At 38.6% G+C, this 23,276-nt stretch overlaps 1 protein-coding gene across 5 annotated transcripts in view; it reads right to left on the bottom strand.

Moving 5' to 3' along the window:
- The window catches only part of LOC123135347 (putative callose synthase 6), a 73,036-nt gene that overhangs the window by 35,599 nt on the left and 14,161 nt on the right, over positions 1-23,276 (bottom strand). For 2 of the 5 annotated variants that reach the window (XM_044554377.1, XM_044554381.1), the window contains exons 6-18: positions 21,021-21,136; positions 20,730-20,926; positions 20,052-20,152; positions 18,707-18,816; positions 18,534-18,618; positions 18,321-18,422; positions 18,090-18,230; positions 17,494-17,598; positions 17,266-17,357; positions 17,068-17,191; positions 1,873-2,004; positions 1,714-1,790; positions 1,534-1,618 (exon numbers count right to left, since the gene is read on the bottom strand). In XM_044554377.1, coding sequence (XP_044410312.1) covers positions 1,534-1,618; positions 1,714-1,790; positions 1,873-2,004; positions 17,068-17,191; positions 17,266-17,357; positions 17,494-17,598; positions 18,090-18,230; positions 18,321-18,422; positions 18,534-18,618; positions 18,707-18,816; positions 20,052-20,152; positions 20,730-20,926; positions 21,021-21,136 — 1,467 coding nt within the window. The remainder of the gene's footprint in view (positions 1-1,533; positions 1,619-1,713; positions 1,791-1,872; positions 2,005-17,067; positions 17,192-17,265; positions 17,358-17,493; positions 17,599-18,089; positions 18,231-18,320; positions 18,423-18,533; positions 18,619-18,706; positions 18,817-20,051; positions 20,153-20,729; positions 20,927-21,020; positions 21,137-23,276) is intronic. The other 3 variants (XM_044554378.1, XM_044554380.1, XM_044554379.1) reach the window with 3 other exon arrangements.

Below are 23,276 nucleotides of genomic sequence, written 5' to 3' on the forward strand. Positions count from 1 at the left end.
CTGTTCGAGCACTTTTTTGGGACAACTTCCCCTAAACCATAGACTTTTTATGAACACGACACTACTAGGGACAACCCTAGTAGTAGCGTAGGGTAATGGCCTAGCAGGAGCGCGGGGCCCATGCTACTGCAATAGCGCTACAACTAACTTCTTAGTAGTAGCACGGGCCCAACCCCATGCTACTTCTACTTGTGTTGCCAGTAGCGTGGGTAGGACCTGTGCTACTACTAAATAATAGCAACGCTGTGTGTTAACCTGCGCCACTACTATTCCTGCGTATTTCAGTTCTTTATGTTTATATTGTATTTATACATTGTTATATAAATTTTTATATAGTAGCAATGAAGAGGTTGTGGAAAAAATACAGGTTAGATTAAAGTGGATGGATCCAAGTGACCAAGTTGAATTAGTAGGAAGGTATGATGTTGGGACGGCACACAAGTGTCGAATCAAGGAAATGCCTATCAGTTCCTATTTGCATTGGGGTGCATATAAGGAGGTTGTTGCATCCTTGGAAGTCAAATCATTCGAATTGTTTGCAACTAAGGTGGTCAAGCCTCCTCACTTAGTAGTAGCGCCGGTGTTGTGGGCCCGCGCTATTGCTAATGTCCACCTGTAGCGCTGGGCTTCACACCGTGCTACTGCCAAGTAGCAGTAGTGCGGCCCATTTACACCAGGCCAATATTACGTGTCTATCTATAGGGTTTTCCCTAGTAGTGTGGGATGTTGGTGTTGGTGTTAGTCCATGCACCTACTCGTATTAATGTGATTCCATATAAAAGTAGGGTTTTATTTGGTAAAGTCACTTATTTAGAAAGTATTTATTAGCTTGCGAAAGCAAAAATAATTTTATTCGTTAAGTCAATAACTGGTGGGGTATTTGTGAATGGGGGGGGGGGGGGGGTTGGGGAATTGAAACAGGGAGAGAGTGCGGGGAACGTAACTAAGGTTAGAAGAAGGACTCTGCCAGGCGGAAAGGCAACACTATTCTTTTGCTAATTAGTATACAGATGACGCAATACAACATAAGACTTTACCAAATATTCCAATATATTACCCCAAGAACTAGCTTTTTTAGAGGATATTAACATTCTAATTAAAATCATTTAATTAAAGAATTTATCAAAATTCTACGGATGTTTACAAGCAGCAGAAATGACATTGTCTAACTTTAGAAATATGAAGCATGAATAAACAGACCTTCCAAGTAAACTAAATTCAATCACATGGTAGAAACTTTTCCACTCGTAACGGCTTCAATTCCAGAAACGTGTTGCAAACATTTCTCGTCCCAATTGTACAACTAAATAGTATGCTAGTTTTGCATCTACTAGTTATGTTAGTTAAGCGTTAGGTGCCTAAGTACATCTTCTCATTATCAAGTACTTTAATCCCACTGTACTAGAAGAAATAGAATAAGTGAAGCACTATAGTATATTGAAACACATAAAAAATGTAACAAATTAATGATGCATGATATGATGATAACAAAAAGAATATGTTGCAAAAAATATGCATAATATTAATCAATACCAGAAAGTTATTTCTAGTATGATGCGTGAAAAAGTCAGAGGCTAAATCCATAGGCCATCCTAGCTGCTTGAAGCATTTCTTTGACCTGAATGTGCAGAGGCAACAGTGACCAATAAGAATTGATTTCTTAGATTCTACTTATAGGTAAAGAACAATGATGAACTATATAGGGTAACTTACCAAAAGTATTCATTCAGGTCATCATAGTTTCTCCACTTCGAGTGGCAGACAGTACCATTCTTACTCATTGCAGCTTCCTTTCACATCAAATGAACACTAAATGAATAAGTATTACAGATTTTTTTAGCAAGGATCGCTATAAGACAACTGAGTGCATACATTTTGAATAACATTGTAGATGGGTTGGATAATTAGCTGTAGGAAGGCATCATCACTCCCCTCTCGATGGAAGACTGGGTCAAAAGAGCCTTCTCTCTCATTCAATATTATGTCATACAAATCTCTTGCCATCTAAATCGTGAATTAGGATGAAAAATATTGATCAAGAAGTTAGTGTTAGGAAATGCCAAGGGTCTTAGCCTCGGTATCTATTAGTGAGAAAAATATGAAACTCTAACATAGTGTTACGTGCAACTTTCATTATAGAACTATATCTGAAACTTGTCATTTCATATAAAAATAATGAAATGACATTTATATTATATATCAAGCCATCTATCAGTTTTCTTACTTCAATGTGATATAGTTCGCTTGGAATTTATGCTCATTCTAAGTAGTTAATGTGTTTCTTGCATTACACCATTTACACATGGTAAAAACCATGTCTTTTCTGGTGTCCTGGAAATGTTTCAAACATGCGTAGACTCCCAAAGTTACATGAAAAAATAGCAAATTCGGCTTTGTGTGGTACAGATATTGCCCAAAATAATTAGCTGAAAGGACATCATTGGCCATAAGTTAGTTTTGGTGTAAACATTTGACATATGAGTGGAGTTCTAAAAGTGATTACTAAGCATATTGATATGTTTTCAGGAAATATTAGAAAGAAATTATGGTTGGAGACCCCTATCCAATAGAGAGAAGAAACACAACATATTTATATTTTTGTATCTTATTCCTCTGATTGAGTCAAAGGAAAGCCCTATTACAAAGAGGGGTCACATGGTGAACCTGAGGTGGGACGATACCAATAACCATTGACACATTTCTTCTATACATATCATAACACTAGCCCTAGTTCACCAAAAAAGATGTGAGAATCCTTGAGACAGAGCCTACCAACATATATGATTCCTTGATTTGGCGAAGGGTATTTTCTAAGATGACTTGAGTTGTGTTGTTTCTCTCTCCTAGTCCATTATTCCAACGCACAAAAGCTCTATTTTGTCCTAATTCCTTTCTCAGATCCATACAAGCATTTGAGGGAAAAGGTAGAGGAGACCCAACTATATTTCCACAAAAGGAAATTTGGTTTACCTTTGACTTCACCAATGACTTTATACTCTAGGAGTTATTGAAGGATCCTAAATGGTAAAGTATAAATGGATTTTCTCTAGGATGTTTGTGAGTGTTTGGAGATAGCCTCAAGATCTTATACGAGTGGTTGGGCTCTTACTTTGTGTGGGAGAATCAAAGGGAAGAAGGTTAGCCTTTACGGAATCAGAAAACCTTAGTTGTCCACACACCTCTTCAAACATTGGAATACATATTCATCTTAGCACTCGTTTATCTCTAACAACAATATTGCTACGTGTGTTGTTTATGTTATTGTGTACCTCGGGGATACCTTTCTATCATCATATAGGTTGTGTGTAGCAGATTGTTCCATAATTGCATTTTGGAGAAATTTTATATATCTGCAAAGCCTAAATTTCAAAATAAAATGATAAGATTTGTAGTAGCCTATTTACCACCCTCGAAGAAATCATCTGGGTCCTGTACTTGATAATAGTGCATGATTTTAGGGGCTTCACCACCTTAAGAGTTTGATGGGCATTGGTATTTTTCACAAAGGATGTCGATGACATGACGATCGATTAAAAAGCTAAGATGGGGCCTCCCATGCAAGTGTCCTTTAGGAAAAGTAGTCAATGTTGTAGAAGAATTGTCTCCCACTAGTGTCCTCACACTAACTCTGATGTAGATAAGAAACCAAAGACCTTTGGTTCAACCTGTGCTCCTAGTTTCAATTCATCTCAATGGACCTATACACCTCTAGCACTGTCCATGCATCATATTGACAACCCTAGCCAACACCCATCCTGGATGGAACACATTTTTCTCATTGGAAGGTTTCTATTGATTCTTATTTTCAAAGTGTTGTGGATTAAAGCTAAGGGATACTGAGAATTTGGCCCCTCGGGAGGCAATTGACAACAACTCAATGCCACCACGCTTCACATACTCCAAAAGGATTTGACAAGAGATTTATATGTCCAAGTCGTCCTCTTTATGTCCACCAAGGACCTTTGGGATGATCTTTTTGTCATGCATGAGTGCACAATGAGAATTCAAACCTCAAAGTATAAAATGCCAAAGAATAAGATGAATTTGTTTGTGATGAATGAGAATGAGACACCTCAAGATCTCTTTCAAATATTTAGTGCTCTTCTAGAGAAACTTCAAGTATTTTCATGTGAGAAGATCAATGATGGATTCATTGTAAAGAAGTTTCTTGGAGTACTCGCGCCACATTTAAAATCCATTATGTTCCACAACAACAAAAGGAAAACTATGCCACCATGGTTCCCGATGATACACTTTCCTACTTTCCCACTCATGATAACATGATCAAGAACTCCGAGAGGCCTCTAAAATTGAGCAAGAAAGTCAGCCTCACTTTGAGGGCCAAGGAATTTTTGTTCAAGAGGAAAGTGAGAAATAAGATGAAAAGGAGTTTAAAAAATGCCCAAGTCAACTGACATTAATAACCACTTGGCTCTATTCATCAAGAATTGTGATTGCACCGCATTCAAGATATGAAACAAGTTGTTCCAGGGAAAGAAGAGACTATGCTACAATTATGATGAAGAGAACCACTTGACTAGCAAGTGTACCTATAAGAGGAGGGAAGATAGGCCAAGATATGGAAAGAAATATGTGGTCCCAACCAAGAACTTGCTTAATACCAAGAATGCCAAGAGCATACGACTGAAGGAAGAAACATCCTCAAGAAACTTCAAGAATACATGATCTACCTCAAGCATTGTATTTGGAAACAACAATAACAACAAGGTAATAGTAATGGGTTTGGGACAAGTGACAATCAACAATCATTTATCTATTGAAGCATGCATGTCCAAACCTTCATAATATTTTTCTTATCATTCTATAATTTGCAAGTGTTGGCAATGATACCATATTCTCTCAGTTATCTTTAATTCTTTTAGAGATATAATCTCTAGGTGGTCTTTGTTGGGCATCTAAATTGAATCCTTTATGTGGAGCTTGGTTTGAGACATGTATAATGGCCAAGGCCAACTTGGGGTGGTTGTGCCATCGTAGGCTAGCCCAGTTAGTAAGAGAAATCTCAAAGATCTCATAGAGGGTGAGAACATTGTTTGACTAACCAATGTTTCCATTAAACTATATCACGTGTGCACTTATTTCGTCGTTAGGAAGCAAAATGGAATGAAGCATTCCATCGAGTGCATGATCTCAATGACCAAACCTTCGGAGCTCCTTCATAAGATATCTTTCAGGCTCAATCATATGATAGCCTTCACGGGAAGAAATTTTTTCTTTTCATTGTTGATGAATTCTTAAGATACACTTCGGCGCCATTCCCACGGTACAAGGATGAGACTCAACAAACATCCAAGACATTCATCAAGCAGAACCATGATCCACTAAACAAGGATACCTTGACAATGAGAAATGAGAGTGGCACAAATTTCAAGTACTACACCATGGGGGATTTTTTGGAAGATGGGGGATAATACATGAATTTTCGGCACCTTATATCTCTAAAAAATGGTGTGGTAGAGTGTAAGAACTTGACTCTTCCATTGGTGGATAGGACCATGATAGATGAGTACAAGTCTTCATATATGGACATGATGGGTCATTCTTCAAACTGGCACTTCCTTCCCAAAGTCTTGAAAAAGATTCCGTATGAGCTACTCACCAATAACAAGCCAAATATCCAAAATTTTGTTTATTTGGATGTAAGTGTTTCTTTCTCAACAAGAAATCTCAATTAGGTAATTTTTTTCCTAGAACAATAGACACTGTCGTATTGCATATGCGTGAAACTCTGACGGCTATAGAGTCCAAAAATAATCGAATAGATGTGTTCAACAATCTTTTGGTCAAAGGTTTAATGTAGATAATGGCACCCTCGTAGGAAAAGTGGTTCCATGTGTTGTAGTTGATCTCGACTCATCTCAAGTCATAAGATCAATGGACGTTGGAAATATCTTTGCCATTCATACGCCTCAAACATATCTTATTTTCGAAACACTTATGCTGATGTTTTTCCCTCTGACTTGCATAATTTTAATAAAAATAACCCAGACTGAAGATGATTTTATTAGAATTGTGTCTCATGTTATTTTGTGTAGAAATAAAAGGGCTTGCAAAAGCCCCGAAATTTTACAAGATTTTCTATAGATGAAAAGAACAATGGAGCTAGATTTGAACAAAATGGGATCCATAGGCTACCCGCACGACCCCTCAACATGTGATGAGGCCCTGGCCGCCACCTTAAGCCCTGCTTCAGCAGATAAATCAATTCCGCTCTGAAGCGATGTTACGTGATTTTATCATAATATTCCACGACACGTAGCCATGGCGACCTCTGTTCTTCCATCGAAGGGGTAATATGGAGAGGGGATTTATCATCATCGTCATGTCCAACCATCCTCCATCATCAATTCCATATTCGTCCACTCATGTGTGAGTAATTTATTTGCAGACTCATTGGTGGATGGAAACTAGATGTGATTTCTTATGGAATACATATCTTATTTTTTAGGGCTTGATTCTAAGTATACACAATGTTCTGATATTGATGTTGTTATGACTTTGCTAAGCTTAATTCTTGACCCCAGAGCCCTAGTTCCATTATTTCAATTTTCTTTATCTTTCCAGAAAAACAAGAAGTAAACTAAAACTTAGAATAATTCTAGTTCACATGATAGTTACAAAGAACTTGTTGAGAATCCAAATAACATATCTATTTCTGATGTTGGAACTAAGAATGTTCAAGGACATGAACATAGCCAGGATACTAATGATACTACACATAATGACACTTAATCTGAAAAGGAGGAATTAGAAGCAGAACCTATTACTCCACCTCCTAAAAAAGAAAGATATGATAAAAGACATTTGTTTACTGGGAAACATTGTAGAGAGAGAGGGAGAACCTTGGTTCGAAAACCTATGTGTTTTCCTAGTTAAGCGCAAAAGAGCAAAGATGAGCGAAAATCCATCTTTGCACCCGAGCTCATCTGCACCTGCGCTGATGAAACAATAAAAAATACTAAACAAATTCAAAAAAATCCAATTTTTTTTGTGTGGTAGACAATTTGATGTGTGAGGTCCGCTCCAATTTTCAAATCATTTGGGCATCTGTGCAGCTCTCAGCAAAAAAGACAAATTGAGGGTCTGCAAAAAAGTTTACTGTTCATATACTGTTTTGGCCCGATTTGCCTTTTTTTGCTGACAGCTGCTCACACGTCCAAATGGTTTCAAATTTGGAGCGGGCCTCACACATCACATTTTCTACCGCACAATTTTTTTTGGAATTTTTTTATTTTTTGTGAATTTTTTATGATGTTTTTTCTAACCGGGTGCACATGAGCCTGGGAACTGAAACACTGCGTCCGAAGAAGAGGATTATCATATTTGTTGAAAGCCTCAGACATCTCTATCAGCCAGTTCCTATTGCGGATGTTACCAAAGTTCCTCCTTATGCTACGTATATGAAAGATAAGTTTAATAATAAAAGAATTATGTGTAATGAAAAGATATGATGCTTGCTAATTAATATTTTAAAGGAAAAATTCAGGAAAAACTTGTAGATCGTGGATACCAACTATACCTTACACTATTAAGAACAACTATGTAAAAAAGTGCTTTATGTGATTTAGGTGCATGTGTTACTGTCATGCCTTTTTCTCTTTTATAACAGACTTGAGTTTTATAAATTGATACCTACTGTTATATCTTTGCTAATGGATGAGAAATGTGCATCTATACCTATTGGCATATGTGGAATGTTCTTGTTGTTGTTCATAATGTTTTGATCTTAACGGACTTTCTTGTAATTGAGATGCCTGAGGATGAAAGGATGTATGTTAGCCTTGTTAGACATTTTCTTAATACAAGGGCTTTTACTGATAGCAAGTAAATAAAGTTACTTTTTATTTAAATGGCAACGAGCATAAGGTTTATTTTCCATGGAAGTCTGATAAAAGGCACGTTCTGAATTCTGTTGCAAAATATATAACTATCAACATTTGTGAATGTTCTGTTCAGGTTCTTGAAAATAAGTAACAAACACCATTATGCTTGGAACCATGTCTATCAAAGTTAGGAGGCTCAGCAAGTTCATGAACATGTTGGGTCCTTCAAGCGTGAAAAGGGCCTCCTCAAGCAGAGAGCTCGGGAAAAGTATCGAACAGTTCACCTTCATAGCTCCTTGAAGAGGAGAGGTAAAGTCATCAAAATGGCCATGGAAATATTCATAGGCAATGCAGTTCTCAGGCAAGAATTTGATGCATTAACTGAAAATGCACATTTTAAGGAGTTCCTAGCTAACTATCATCCTCGGTACGAAAATCTTTCCAATCATTTTGTGCAAATGTTGTTTATCTATTGCATACACACTTATACATTATCTATTATCTTATTTGGATATAGCACACATATAGGGTGAGCATCCCTCAACTCATGATTTTATGCATGAATGTATGTGTCGGAAAATGATTTGTCGATATTCACTACAGTTCCTCTCCTACCACAATGAATGATGACATTGGTCCCAAGAATCTATTATCATGGTGGCAAGTCATATGTGCTTAAACAGAGGGAAGAAATTCCCCCAAATTGCCTCTTGAGCTTTTATTGTATGTTCTTATTAGGTTCTTGTTTTTAAATAATTCAATAATATCCATTGTTTCTATATTGTGTGCACTTGACCACTGGATATGCCTAGAATAATATATTACACATTACCTATGCGTTTTGGTTACTATCTATCCCTCCATTTGACTTTGCACAGGTCATTTTTTCAAGTAGGATAGATTGGATGTTTCCAATGTGGCCCAAAAGCCCCTGTTGTAACCTCCAAATTGAACCTCCTGGCGTCTCGAAACTTGGAATAGTATCCGGGTTCGGTTCAGGCTGAGTCTAGTAGCTCTAACATCTACGGACCTAAGACGAAGGCCAGCACAAAGGATGATATCAAAGCTCTTGGACGGAACCTTTGGACTGTGTGGAGTCAGTTTCCTAAAGTTAGGTCACGAGGATGTTCCTTTTCCCTATTCAAAAAGTTCTCCTATGCTCCACTTCCTCTCCCGCATGCTAATTGGCTTGTTCTCCACCATCGGTTGCCCCCCGGGGACCACGACCTCCCAATCCGCTGCTCTGGTGCATTGCCACCTAAAGCCCAAGATTTGCTTATCTGACTTGTTTCCTTTGTTCAAAAGAGAATTTTCATTCATTCACCCCCATGGACAACTCCATTGTTGTTTCGGAGGAGTGTGAGATTCCACCTTACGCATCTCCTTCATAAGATACGATCTGCACCGGGTTAGGGAAATACTCTCTCTCTCTCTCTCTTCCCTTTCTAGATGTTTCCTTTGCTCCATATATCATGATATTTAGAGATATAAAACATGGAAATATAATCACAAATGTGGAAATAATTATAGTTCCATGGGAGTTTGACTATTTTACCTTCCTGCGATTATGCTGAAGGAGTATCTAACTAAATTGGAAAGATTGAGTATCCGATTAATTACATCTGCAAGTCGAGCTTAGATAAAACCTCCGATTAAGCTGCGCGGTTGTCTTTAGATAACCCTAGGAAGAAGAGTGAATTTGTTCCATCGAAACATGATCATGATATAATATTTCCATGTGAGTACTTAGTAGTAAGATGTAGTTGATAAAGAGGGTGGCCTTTGCCTCGTGGGTGCCCAGCCATATGGCCCTGACTTCATCAGTTGTGTTGCTTTTGCCTTGTTAGTTCCTAGCAATCGTGTGACCATCTCATCAAAATTAAGGCTTGTTGTTGGCATAGTGATTGAGACTCATCATTACTTGACGATGATTTTGTCTAGCCTCTCGACAATAGACATAAGCTAAATATGATGCATTTGTGTCCATTATCTTGTGGAGATTATGCCATAAATTTGAGATAGGCAATTGATAAACCATGTATTTTCTTGTTTTTTTAATAACCAAACACTGTGTGGTGAAAGGGTTGCACATTTCCGACATTGAAGAAGCAATCGATGATGTACTTTTGCGAGGATTTTCATCTAATCCACATGACCGATGTAAATGAGGCGATCGTGCCATGATTGTAGGTTTACACATGGGTGACGTTGATGAGGCGGTCGCGCCTTTGTTGTAGTTTCTACATGGGTGACATTGATGAGGCGGTCAACACCATGGTTGTAAACATTCATGCATATTTTCTCATGGTCGACGTTGATGAAACGGTTGTGCCATTGTTGTAATGATTAAGACATGGCTGGTGTTGATGAGGCAGTCATGCCATGTTTGTAAAGATTGATACATGGCTGACCTAGATGAGGCGGTCGTTCCATGGTAGATTGTTACATACATTGTCATGGGTCATGGCCGACATTGATGAGGCAGTTGTGCCATGTTTGTAATGATTGATACATGGCTGATGTTGATGAGACGGTCATGCCATGTTTGTAAAGATAGATACATGGCCGATCTTGATGAGGCTGTTCTGCCATGGTAAAGATTCGCCGAGCATCCAAGTTGAGATTGTTCCTTTTCCATCACACAACGATCAATGATGTGATTGGATCTTACAACTTACCATCGAGTCCAGCAGTTAGTGCGAAGGTTCGGTGCGCTCCCGTGATCGACGAAATTGATGTGGTGAACGTTGAGGCGGGAAGAGGCTGAGCACCTTGGCAAGGGATACGAGGGACTCGCGGGGCCTAGGCTGAGCATGGAAAGACTTGCGGCGTGTGCGCGTTGTGGAGCGAACAGGGGTTGGCCTCAATTTATATAGGCGCCGGACATGGCTTCGATCACGTAGGTTAGTCGAAAACTTGTGAGTTTAAAGACTTGGCGTGTACGTACATGATTCGCTCATGCATTGTATCCAAACTGATTAGTGCTGTTCCCAAGTAAATCACTGAGAACGTTGCCATGTGGGTCTTGTCTGTCACCTGAGTAGACAACCGGCCAGGGTACTAATAATTTCTAATGAACGTCAAGTATTGGAGGCTACATGCAGCCATATAACGTGTACGCCAAATTGCAAATTTGGCTAGCTTTGTACATTCATGTCTAGCCTTCTTTGATGATTATTCCTTCTAGAATATGGTGTCAAATTTGCAAAATATTTGCAGCAATGTACTCAGTGTGATGAGTTCTATGAAAGAGTAAAAAATTTAATATATTTCTCGCATTCGTTAATTTCTAGCAAGATGTGTGACCCATGTGTCATATAGTGGCGCTTTGCTGAATCAAAGTTGTAATTTTCTCACGTATGTGATCCTATTTATTTGCATGCCCGTCCACCATGGCTCACGGAAATAATTTGAACCTTTCAGGTACAAAAATCCATCAAACATTAGAGAAGGCTAAGGTGAGGGCCTCTTATTCATATGGTTATTCCAATCAAATTCATGACTATATTTTTCCTACCATTGTGTGGTACAGAGGTTGTGTGGCATATCCTGTGATCTAGCTATTTCGTACTGCCCGGAGGTTCCTCCCGGATCCTCAGCATGGTACCTCGGGGTTTCACGTTTTTTGCAGAAACATTTATATAGAATAAAACCCTTGGCGTCTTTCTCCAATGCCTTGCTCCAATCCTACCTTACCTTCTCTTTACATAGGCAGCACCAAAAGCAACAAAAGTTACAGTGAGCCAACCAACAAGGATCATTTGGATTCTCATGCCTCTTTTCATGCTCAGAGGATGAACCGTGTGAGGCCGACGTTCGAGAATTCTAGGTCCAACACAATGAGCCATGATCCTATCACGTTGGGTGGAGACAATCTGGAGGGGAATAAAATCATCTAGAAGGTAGAGGAAAAGGGAACTTCTTCGGTTCAACCACCGAAGGTGCCCATGGATAATGGCACTTAAAAGAGGAATAAATGAAAGTCCATACGAATGCTGATACACTAGGACTACACTTGTTGAGCATTTCTGGATAGCTGAGCAAGAGCAATGGTGGTTTCAAATATTTCATATGCATAAGCGGCAAATGGTTGATCCGAAGACCGATGATTTTTCTTTCATTTCCCTTGGTGGGAAATATTCATAGAATCCTCAGGACATCCGATACCTTGGTTGTGTACAAGATAATGGGGTAACCCAAGCATATTTCGCTGATCTTATTGCTCAATTCTATGTCACTGTTCACTTTACCGTGACAAGGCAAGATCGATGTCAAGGACGTGTGAACACATCTTGTGGTTAAGAAAATGTTGGACCATTTTGCTAAGGTCGTGGAGAAATGTATGCCAACACAAATATAAATCATGGGGTGAATATTCATGATGATGATTTAACTGAGATTTATGTGACCATGGACTTTTTCTGCCCTGAGGCGGGTATGAAAAGGGTATTCGCCTCGAACATGTACACATTCAATGACATCGTGTACATGTTTTTCTATTACAATATTCCGCCCTAGGTTCATGATGCTACCAAATTTCGTGGGTGGTTGCTTACTTTGATGTAGTACCTTGAGCTCAACAAGGAAGAAAAGCTTTATGTGAGCAACTTCTTATCAGAAGCGATGAAGATTGTTCTGGAGGAAAAGAGAACACTCACATATTCTCCTTATGTTCATGCTTTCATCATTATCTCCACTTCACCGGCTATTATAGAAATATTTCCAAACAATCAGCACTATATATGTTGTGAAAGAAAATTTGTCTTGAAAATGCATACATTGATCCAAAACCTCATGGTGTCGAAGCTCTAGTTGTGGTTGCCGCCACTCAAGAAGCCGATGAAGGTTAATGTGCACAAACTACTCCTACTTCACGAGTGCAAAGTCCTTATGGCAAAGGTGTGCACGAAGAAACACAAGCTCCACCCCACAAGCCTAAGAAGAAGATTAACTTGGTATACAAGGCTACGAAAAACATTTAGGCTATATGCATGCAATGCACAAGCGTTTGCTCAAGGCATGTGCTAGGGACATGAAATCTCTTATCTTGGTGAATGAAGATCGCCCAAAGAATTGGGAGAAATATTCCATATGGATTTGAGTATGAGAAAAGTCATCTTGAAGTCTAGTAGAATCCCTTCTCAAGTGATAACAAATAAGTAGAGCAAGACTGTGTTATATGATGTCAAAGTAGGAGAAGGCTGTGTTATATGAGGTTGCTCAGGTTCCACCTCTTAGGGGTTATGATGTTTTTGCCATTCCCATGACTTATTTGTTCTTACGGTGCTTGCAAGATATTTATCGACATTATGTGTCCATACTATGTGTGTTTGCCGTGTGACTTTAGCTCTAGCTATTATCTCCGCATGTTTGAGATTATATGAGATCCTATGTTTTCTTGAATGTGTGATATGTGGTAATCTACCTTAATTTGTTGTCACAACTTCTACATTTTATTTCAGTTCCTTCTCATGTCCTCTTGTGGAGTTGTTCATGTGTATCTAATGCCATGTCTCTCATGAATCCCTTTGTTAAAATGTGCTTTATTTTCATAGCTTATCTTACATCGGTGTGGAGAGTTGCAATATTGTTAATCTTTACACTTTGTCACAACCTATTTTCTCTAAGATATAGGGCGAGCTCTTGTTAACACTATATTTTTTTAGGTGTGCATTTTGAATCATAATATTCGATAGTGCACAAATCTAGGAGAAAAGTCATAGGCAAGCATTATGATTTTGTCATATACATCTCTTCTAATATCTACTCATTTTGTCATCTACCACCAAAAAGGGGGAGATCGAATGGAAAAGTTAGTTCCATCGTGGGTTTTGGTGTAAATAACACAATAGTAGAGAAGTAAGCATGATTCCTAGGCATATGGACAGATTTTAACCTAAAAGGTTGAAAGCATTTATGATTAGAGACCCCCTATGCAATGGAGAGAAGAAAGGAAACATGTTTGAATTTGTGTCCTTTTCATTCGATTGAGTCATAGAAAGCTGCACTACAAATAGGGGTCACTTGATGAACTTAAGGTGGAATAACACTTCCCTTATAGAGGTCCTAACCACATCCCAAGTTCTATAATGAAACGTTGAGAAGCCCGGAGAAAAATCCTACCAATATTTATGCTTCCCTTCATTTTCTTCGTACATGCCAGAGGTTCCATGCGGAACCTCCACTACGTGTGGAATATAGACTGATCTATAGATGAATCTGCGTGATTCTTGCAGCTCCTGCTATATAGTCCTCAGCTGAAATCTAACCCAAAATATGTTTTTGAATCTGCGCTACACCAAGGTTGCTCTGTAATCCAAGCAAATCCCCTGAGCGTTAGAAATCTTGATTGGTATTTGATACGTCTCCAACGCATCTATAATTTTTGATTGCTCCATGCTACTTTATCTACTGTTTTGGACTATATTGGGCTTTATTTTCCACTTTTATATTATTTTTGGGACTAACCTATTAACCGGAGGCCCAGCCCAGAATTGCTGTTTTTTGCCTATTTCAGTGTTTTGAAGAAACGGAATATCAAACGGAGTCCAAACGGAATGAAACCATCGGGAACGTGATTTTCCAACCGAACATGATCCAGGAGACTTGGACCCTACTCCAAGAAGTGCCAGAGGCGGTCACGAGGGTGGAGCCCCCCCCCTCGGGCGCGCCCCCTACCTCGTGGGCCTCCTGACGCTCCACCGACGTACTCCTTCCTCCTATATATACCTATGTATCCCTGTACGATCAGAACAGGAGCCATAAACCTAATTCCACCGCCGCAACCTTGTGTATCCACGAGATCCGATCTTGGGGCCTGTTTCGGAGCTCCGCCGGAGGGGGCATCCACCACGGAGGGCTTCTACATCATCACCATAGCCCCTCCGATGAAGTGTGAGTAGTTTACTTTAGACCTTCGGGTCCATAGCTAGTAGCTAGATGGCTTCTTCTCTCTTTTTGGATCTCAATACAATGTTCTCCCCCTCTCTTGTGGAGATTTATTCGATGTAATCTTCTTTTTGCGGTGTGTTTGTTGAGACCGATGAATTGTGGGTTTATGATCCAGTATTATCTATGGAAAATATTTGATTCTTCTCTGAATTATTTTATGTATGATTGAGTTATCTTTGCAAGTCTCTTCGAATTATCCTTTTTGGTTTGGCCAACTAGATTGGTAGTTCTTGCAATGGGAGAAGTGCTTAGCTTTGGGTCAATCTTGCGGTGCCCTTACCCAGTGACAGAAGGGGCAGCAAGGCACGTATTGCATTGTTGCCATCGAGGATAACAAGATGGGGTTTTTATTATATTTCATGAATTTATCGCTCTACATCATGTCATCTTGCTTAAGGCGTTACTCTGTTTTTAACTTAATACTCTAGATGCATGCTGGATAGCGGTCGATGAGTGGAGTAATAGTAGTAGATGCAGAATCATTTCGATCTACTTGTTTTGGATGTGATGCCTATATACATGATCATTGCCTAGATATACTCATAACTATGCTCAATTCTGTCAATTGCTCAACAGTAATTTGTTCACCCACCGTAGAAGACTTATGCTCTTGAGAGAAGCCACTAGTGAAACCTATGGCCCCCGGGTCTATTCTCATCATATCAATCTCCATTACTTTATTTACTTGCTTTGTTTTTACTTTGCCTTTTACTTTTTACTTTGCATCTATCTATCAAAAATACCAAAAATATTATTTATCATCTCTATCAGATATCACTATCGTAAGTGACCGTGAAGGGATTGACAACCCCTAATCGCGTTGGTTGCAAGTTGCTATCGTTTTGTGTAGGTACGGGGGACTTGTGCGTGGTCTACTACTGGATTGATACCTTGGTTCTCAAAAACTGAGGGAAATACTTACGCTACTTTGCTGCATCATCCTCTCCTCTTCGGGGAAATCCAACGCAGTGCTCATGAGGTAGCAATTTTTAGACTGAATCCAGGTGTATCTAGTAGTTGTCTTCTGCATCACGGAAGCTAGCACGGAATATGTTCGTCCCGAAGGTTGCGGTTACAAGTTGAACCTCTTGACTATGTAAAAAATAACTGAATGAGGAGATTCTCAAGTGGGCCCACCATCCTTCCCCAAGGGATATCTTCGCATGCGATGAGAGTTGTGTTGTTTCTATCCCCTACTCAACGATTCCAGAGCACTAGAGCTCCATTTGCTCCCCGACCTCGCTTGCTGAAATCGGTAGAAGCCTTTGAGGAGAAAGTTAGAGCACCCAATCAACATTTCCAATAAAGAAAATTTGGTTCCAACTTTTAGTTCATTGTTGTATTGGTAATCTTGGAGTTTTTGGGGACTCCTAGATGATTGGATTTCCATCGAAAGCATTCAAGGTGTGGACTGGCTCCAGGAAGTTTTTTAGTGTATGGAGATCACCTCATGATCTACTAAAAGCAATATCGCTTTACTTTGTTTGGGAGGCTCGTTGAGCAAAAGGTGGCATCAAAAATTCTTGGCTTTGTCTACACATGTCCAAACGGCGATTAGATTGCGCCCAAGGAAGGGAACACCAAGATACATCTTTCTCTCCAAATGCCTTGATTATGTCTAATCGCAAGCTACTGGCCTTTGTATTATTTATCTTCTTTTTTACCTCGTGCATACCATATTATCATCATATAAGTTGTTCACATAGTTGCATTCAGGAGACAATTTACTTACACCAAAAGCCTAAATTGTAAAAGAATGTGATAACATTTCTAATTACCTATTCACACACCCCTCCCTAGTCAGCAATCTCAATCCTTCATTATCCCATGACAAGAACCTTCCTCATACAACATCACAACTTGCATTTCCTGATAGTCATGTTCCCCATGTAGGACTCCCTTTTTCATGGGTGTGATAGCCGACTGGAATCCGTTATGCATACCTCAGAAGTTTTATTGTTCTCGGGATTCTATGGTATAATGAAACCATTGGCCTTTGAAATTTTATTGGAAGAAATAACATGATTATACAATCACTTCCATATGAATAGGTCATTAAAATTTCATACCAACTCAAAAGCTATAATATCTCCATATAACAAACAATTGGCATGTACTAACTTCTTGCCATTACTATTAGTGTGCATGTATAAAAACAAATTTAACATGCTAGATTTTGAATAACTATAAATCAAATACAATGAAAAGGTCCCCATGTGAGGAACATATATCAAAAGGAGATATCGGGTGCAAGAACAAAAATTTCACTTACATGGTGGAAGATATAACACAGGCATTCAGGCATAAAGCGAACATTAGAAGCTTCACCCCAAATCAGCAGATACAACCCTATGTAAAGAAGCTCTGGTTGTTGCGTGGAGGAATCATGTGAAATTCTGCATGGAAATATTTAAAATTAATAAGCATAATTTTGAACATGGGGTGTGCAATAAAACGTTATGTTATTTACTTGATGTTTGACTCCAAATGGAGGTACATGCACCATGAAATGTAATTTTGAAAAAGTTTCTTCATCAAGGTATCAATCGTGTTACGATGTATCTGCAAGTCATATTAGAAGATCATGAATTAGTTTAACATTGACAATAATAATAGCAGAGCACCATTTGCAAAAGGGATTCAGCAAATTGAGTCGATCCAGCGTAAGTGACAGATAAAAGTACATAGAAAGATTTACCTTGTGACTTTGTCCTTCCCTCTGGTCAATGTTAGCACTTACTTTCATATCCATGTTAGCAAGCAGCAAAACCAAATGCTCCTTCTGATTATCCACGTTACATTTCTAACACGGTAAAGAAAAACAAATTATGTAATCCTAAAAAGATAACAGAACACGTTGGTTCCTAACGAACAAGCACAAAACAAACATATTACTTTTTGACTGGATAGTAGTGTATAATTCACAGATCGAGTGCCTAAAAAACACCTTGCATGATTTAAGGACGTGTATAGATAAATTTTATATGTGGACGGTGTCATTAGTTTGAGATAAAAAAATATGTACATAATACAAGTATATAACCCCCACACTGTATTTTCTATTAGCATAACATAAGCATTAAGCGTTTGAGTTCCATTCCAAACTAACTATTCAAACTCCTAAATTTTGCAAGCTGATCACCACAAGCGATTTTAAAAAAAGAATCCGAAGGATGAAAGTCGTCACAGTACAGAATGGACGTAGAAAACCAGAAATTTCAAGACCATGTGGTGATGCAAGATTTTGATTAAAAATAGTTAACATCGTAAATTCAAGTATTACTTAATTTCTACCTGAAATCCATATGTTTTCCAGAGCCAATCAAGCAAGTCACTAACAATTGGTTCTTCTATCTCTGCAGGCGCATTTGTCATATTTTGCCTAGGCATTGGAAGACTCCTTATCCCGCGAAGAAGGTGCACCGCTGCTTTTATCTGTAGTTTTCAAAAACAATAAAATCATTCACACTACATGAAGTATCCAAAGATAGCAGTAAAAATGGAATTTGTAGTACATAACCTGACCTCGGGTATTTCCATTACAGGTTGTGGGTGACCAGGAATATTAAGAGGTAACATGTTGTAATGTGAAAATGAATCTTTCTCCTTTTCAACCGCTTTAGAATACTAAATAAATTTTTAAAAAATGAAAGTTAGAATAATGTTCCATGATGGGCAAAGAAATCATGTAGATGAAATAATATGTTTCCAATTATTTGCAATGGTTGTATGTCAAACCATGTGGTCAGGCTTTTCGGGTGCCACCGTTTTTAGCACGTCATGTAGAACGGATGCAACTTTAGAGTATCGACCCATTTTGTCCCTGTATGTCATACATAAAAAAAAGTGAACATAGCTTCACGATATCATTTTTTCCAAATCGATCCTTAATGCAATGCAATGGGGCTTACGGCTTTCTCGTGTGAAGGCCCCCAAGATTCTTTGTGCAATACTGCTCATAGAACTTCAACATCTCTTTTGCATCAGTTGATGCAAGCCTGCGAGTTGTATCCTTTTCATCCTGTGAAATAACAAGCATCAAAGATATGGAGGCACATGTATTATTGAATACGATATGAAGAGTTACAAACCATCCACAATGGTACTATTAAGATTTAAATTATTGTCTATACATCAAAGCATTTTGTTTTAGATTATTTGTTTCAAAAAACTGAATTTATATGACTCATCACTCAACAAAATTTTGCACGAACTAACATAGACTAAGGTTTGACCACACTATTCCAAGTTACTAGAAGCATTATATGTTCGACTACGAAGACAAGCCATGACTTGTAACTAGATGCATATAAGAATAGTGCACCAACCAGTGGTTTGGATTTTTAGAAACACTAGTTCCGAGCCTTCTTTGTAGATGGTAAATGTTATTGGATTTGAGACCTATTCACAGCAACCATGGGGCAAGCCCGCAATGGGAACAGTCTAGGCTTGGCAATGTGCAGGTTCATAGCCTCTGTTTGCATAGAAAAGTAAGCTATGTGATAGGGTGTGCTTAGGGATATAAAAAGGTTTCGGTAAAGTAAGAATCCATTGTATATGGTTGAATCTTTTAATTTATGAGGATTCTACTTCAATGAGGAAGATGGGGCTTGTGATTTTGTCAAAACTCAAGAGTTTGAGTTGAGACGCCATTGTGGAACAAGACAGTCGCCTGTAGATATGGCTTTTATGTAATCATTTGAATGGTAGAATTGACCAAAGCATACTCAATTGTTCAACTAAGACAAGAGCCTAGGTACTACAATTTCCGGGATTAGGTCCTACATCAGATAGACTTGGGCACCAGTTCTTGTGGAGGCTTCTTCAAGAAGCCCCCCTCCCCTCCCATTCAATTGGGCATCTAAAATAGTGATGATATGACTAGTTTATAAGCTCAAATGAATGAGAGGGGTTGGATTCTCTTAGTAGTCGGGAGGGGGAAGCTTCTGTAAGAAGCCACCAAAGAACTGGGCCTAAAACCATTTCGAAAAATCCTCTGTAGACACTTTTTATGTGGAGGGGGGGGGAGGGGGTTAATACTACATGTCTGCAATAGGGTCAATATCTTGAGCAGATAAATACATACAAGAATATAACTACTAACAATTTATAAAAGGAATTGTCGAACAAAACATTACTCGGGCGATCAAATTTATCAAGACACCAAAGATAATTCTCTAATTTTACAGTTGATAAGTAGGTGATTTTCTTATTGTGTTGACCGTTTAGCATCCAGCTCGAGCAGCATATACATACCTTTTCGAGCCTATGCAACAGATCGGTTCTAAACTTTCGAACTCCAAGCCCACTTGAGTATCGGTCCATCTTGATTGTCTTCGCATATGCAGCAAACCGGCCTTTTTGATCATGCACGAGTAATAATAATTCAACAAGTCATGTGGAAAGCAGAGGAGTAAATAAGGAGCTATATGAACAAAATTTTCTAGCATATAAGCTATAGTCATTCTTAGCCCAAGAATATACTCCCAGGGGTATAGAGTCATTTTCTAGATATATAATGCAACCACATGCTAAACTAAATTAATTATTTTGTATGACATGACAATTTTACTTAGGTAGAAATTATATAACCCTTATAATAAATGTCTTTATTTTTGAATTTTCCAATAGTTAATGTTATAGTTTTGTTTGTATTATTTACAACTGATTTAAGGAGCAGTTTTTCTTTAATAAACTTCATCTTAGACTAGAATAGAAGGTGTATGGTTGTAGTACTTCGGAACAAAATTGATAATGAAATCATCATGTTGGTTTGAGTAATAATAAAACTATAATTGGGTATGATTAGAAGTAAGTTGATAACGAAATGATCATGGTGGTTGGTGTGAAGCCAGATTAGAAGAGTGGAGATAGGAGTGGCATGAGTATTAGTCAATAGGGAGTACGTAAGTGCAAAGTATTTAATATACTGACACAGGTATGCGACGCGCGGGTTCTCCTTCTCGACCTCTTTGGCCGCACGGAGAATGGGGATGATAGGCGCGAGGGAGGCTGGCACGACCTCGCTCTCCTCGTCCTCGCTTTTTTCGTCCTCGCTCTCCTCGAAGTTAGGTGTCACAGTCATGTCATATAGGACAGATGCAATCTGATAGTATCGAGCCATCTCGTCCCTATATGTGACATATAAAGAAAACATCAACATAGCTTAACGATGATGTTTTTTTTACAACTGGACCGTTAATGCAAGGCAGTGCTCATGCTTACGACTTTCTCGTGAGACGATCAATCTCAAAAATATATTTTCTACGATACTGCTCATAGAACCTCTTAATCTCTTCTGCATCATTTGACGCAAGCCTGCGCAGTGTCTCCTTTTTATCCTATCAAATGTCAAACATCAAAGATTTACATTTATTACTACTTTCAAGACAAGCTGCAGAGTGACAAACAGTCCACAATGCATCTATAAAGGTTTATATTTATTTTTTACACATGAAAGATCTTTGTTTTAAATTATTTGTTTTCAAAAAGAGAAATTATATGACTCCTTATGCAATAAAATTTTGCACAAAATAACAGACTAGATGGAGAGAAGAACAACGCACCAACCAGTACCTGGTTTGGTACAAGTTTTGGAAGCACTAATTATGAGTCCTCTGGCTAGATGGAAAGAGTTATTGTCTTTGAGCTCTATTAGCAGCGGCCACGGGGCAAGCCCGCGATGGGAGAAGTGTTGGCTTGGCAACGTGCAGGTTAGCAGCCTTTGTCCGGATAGATAGGAAGTATATGATAGGGTGTTTTTAGTGATATAAATAGATTTAAGAAAAGTAAGCATCCGTTGGATATCGTTGAATATTCTAAATTACAAGGAACATAGGACTTGCAATTTGGCCAAGACACAAGAGTTTGAGTGGAGATCCCATTGTGCATCAAGGCAATCGCCTACAGAAAGGACTCCGCGGTAATACTTTGAATGATAGAATGTATGAAAGCATAATAAATAGTTCAACTAAGCCCCAGAGCCTCGCTACCACAGTTGCCGGGATTATGTCCTGCATCAGATAGACGAGGGTAAGTGGTGCACACTAGTCTTCAGACCATGACCTACATACTCTACACACCAATAGTTTGCAGATAGCTAAGCAACAGAATGTCGCCCCAATTACTGGCCCCACTAAGCACTATACAAACTCTAGAGAAAGCGAGCAAGTGTGTGCCAGTGCGAGCAAGCAAGCAAAGATCTACATTTGTTGAAAATGATCACGTGCGCCTATTAAAGATAGCACCCGATCCTTATTGCTGATGTCAGCAACATGTACCTTGAAATCTTAAATTTCAAAACGTTTCCTAGTTCACATCGGTTATCTGATTCATGATCTGTTATCACTTATATGTTCATGGCGCCGAGATATTCGAATCTAGATCTTATATGCTCAGGTTTTGAAGGCTTATTTTCGAGCCAATAAGTTACCAGGCAGTAATATGCGACTTACCAAAATTAGTTATAAGGCTACGGGCAACATTTCACTTGGGGATATTTTTTATACCTTTTCTAACTCAAAAGTTACCAAAAATAATGGGACTATTTCACAAGAAGTTATCGGCGTAAAAATATTGATTGTTTACACTTTGCCACCCTTTTTTGAACCCAGGAGTCAACAAAGTGAATAATACCCGAGTTATTAGATGGTACATATATAGTTATTACTCAATAACTAGATCATGCTTGAACTCCCTAGTTAACTCCATGGTATGGTGGTAGAATGTAACAATTGTGGTACCACGGTGAACACTCTAACATGAAAAATTGGGTAACTACATTAGTCCCATGGGAGTAACCGCCCCAATAGCAAGGTCGCAATTCTAACATGAAAAGTTGGGTAACTACATTTCTCAGATGGGATCAACCACATCAATACCATGGCGATAACTCCAACATGAAAAGTTGGAAAACTACATTAGTCCCATGGTAGTAAGTATAATGCTACCATGGTGATAACTCTTGCCATGAAAAGTTGGATAACTAAATTAGTCACATGAGAGTGACCACATAAGCACCATGATGATAACTCTAACACGAAAATTCGAGTGACTACATCTATCCAATGTGAGTATCCACATCTACACCATGAGGATAACTTCGAACATGAAAGGCTGGATAACCACATTAGTCCCATGGGAGTAAACACATCGATACTATGGTGATAACTCTAACATGAAAAGTTGGGTAATGCATTAGTCCCATAGAGTAACCACATCAATACCATGGTGATAACTCTAACCCAGAAAGCTAGGTAACTACATTAGTACTGAGGTAGTTAGCTACCGCGGAAAGTTGGGTAACTAAAAAAGTTGAAAGTTGGGTGGTAAGTTGCATTTATAACTTGAACAATAAATAAATTCATTATTGTTATGATGGTAAAGAGTAAATTGGATCACCAGGTAACTACATGGGATCACATGGATAACTATAACATGAACAACTAGGTAACTACATGATTGTCAGTGCTGGCAAATGTA

Source organism: Triticum aestivum, chromosome 6B (assembly GCF_018294505.1).
Source record: "Triticum aestivum cultivar Chinese Spring chromosome 6B, IWGSC CS RefSeq v2.1, whole genome shotgun sequence".
NCBI classification, from domain to species: Eukaryota; Viridiplantae; Streptophyta; class Magnoliopsida; order Poales; family Poaceae; genus Triticum; species Triticum aestivum.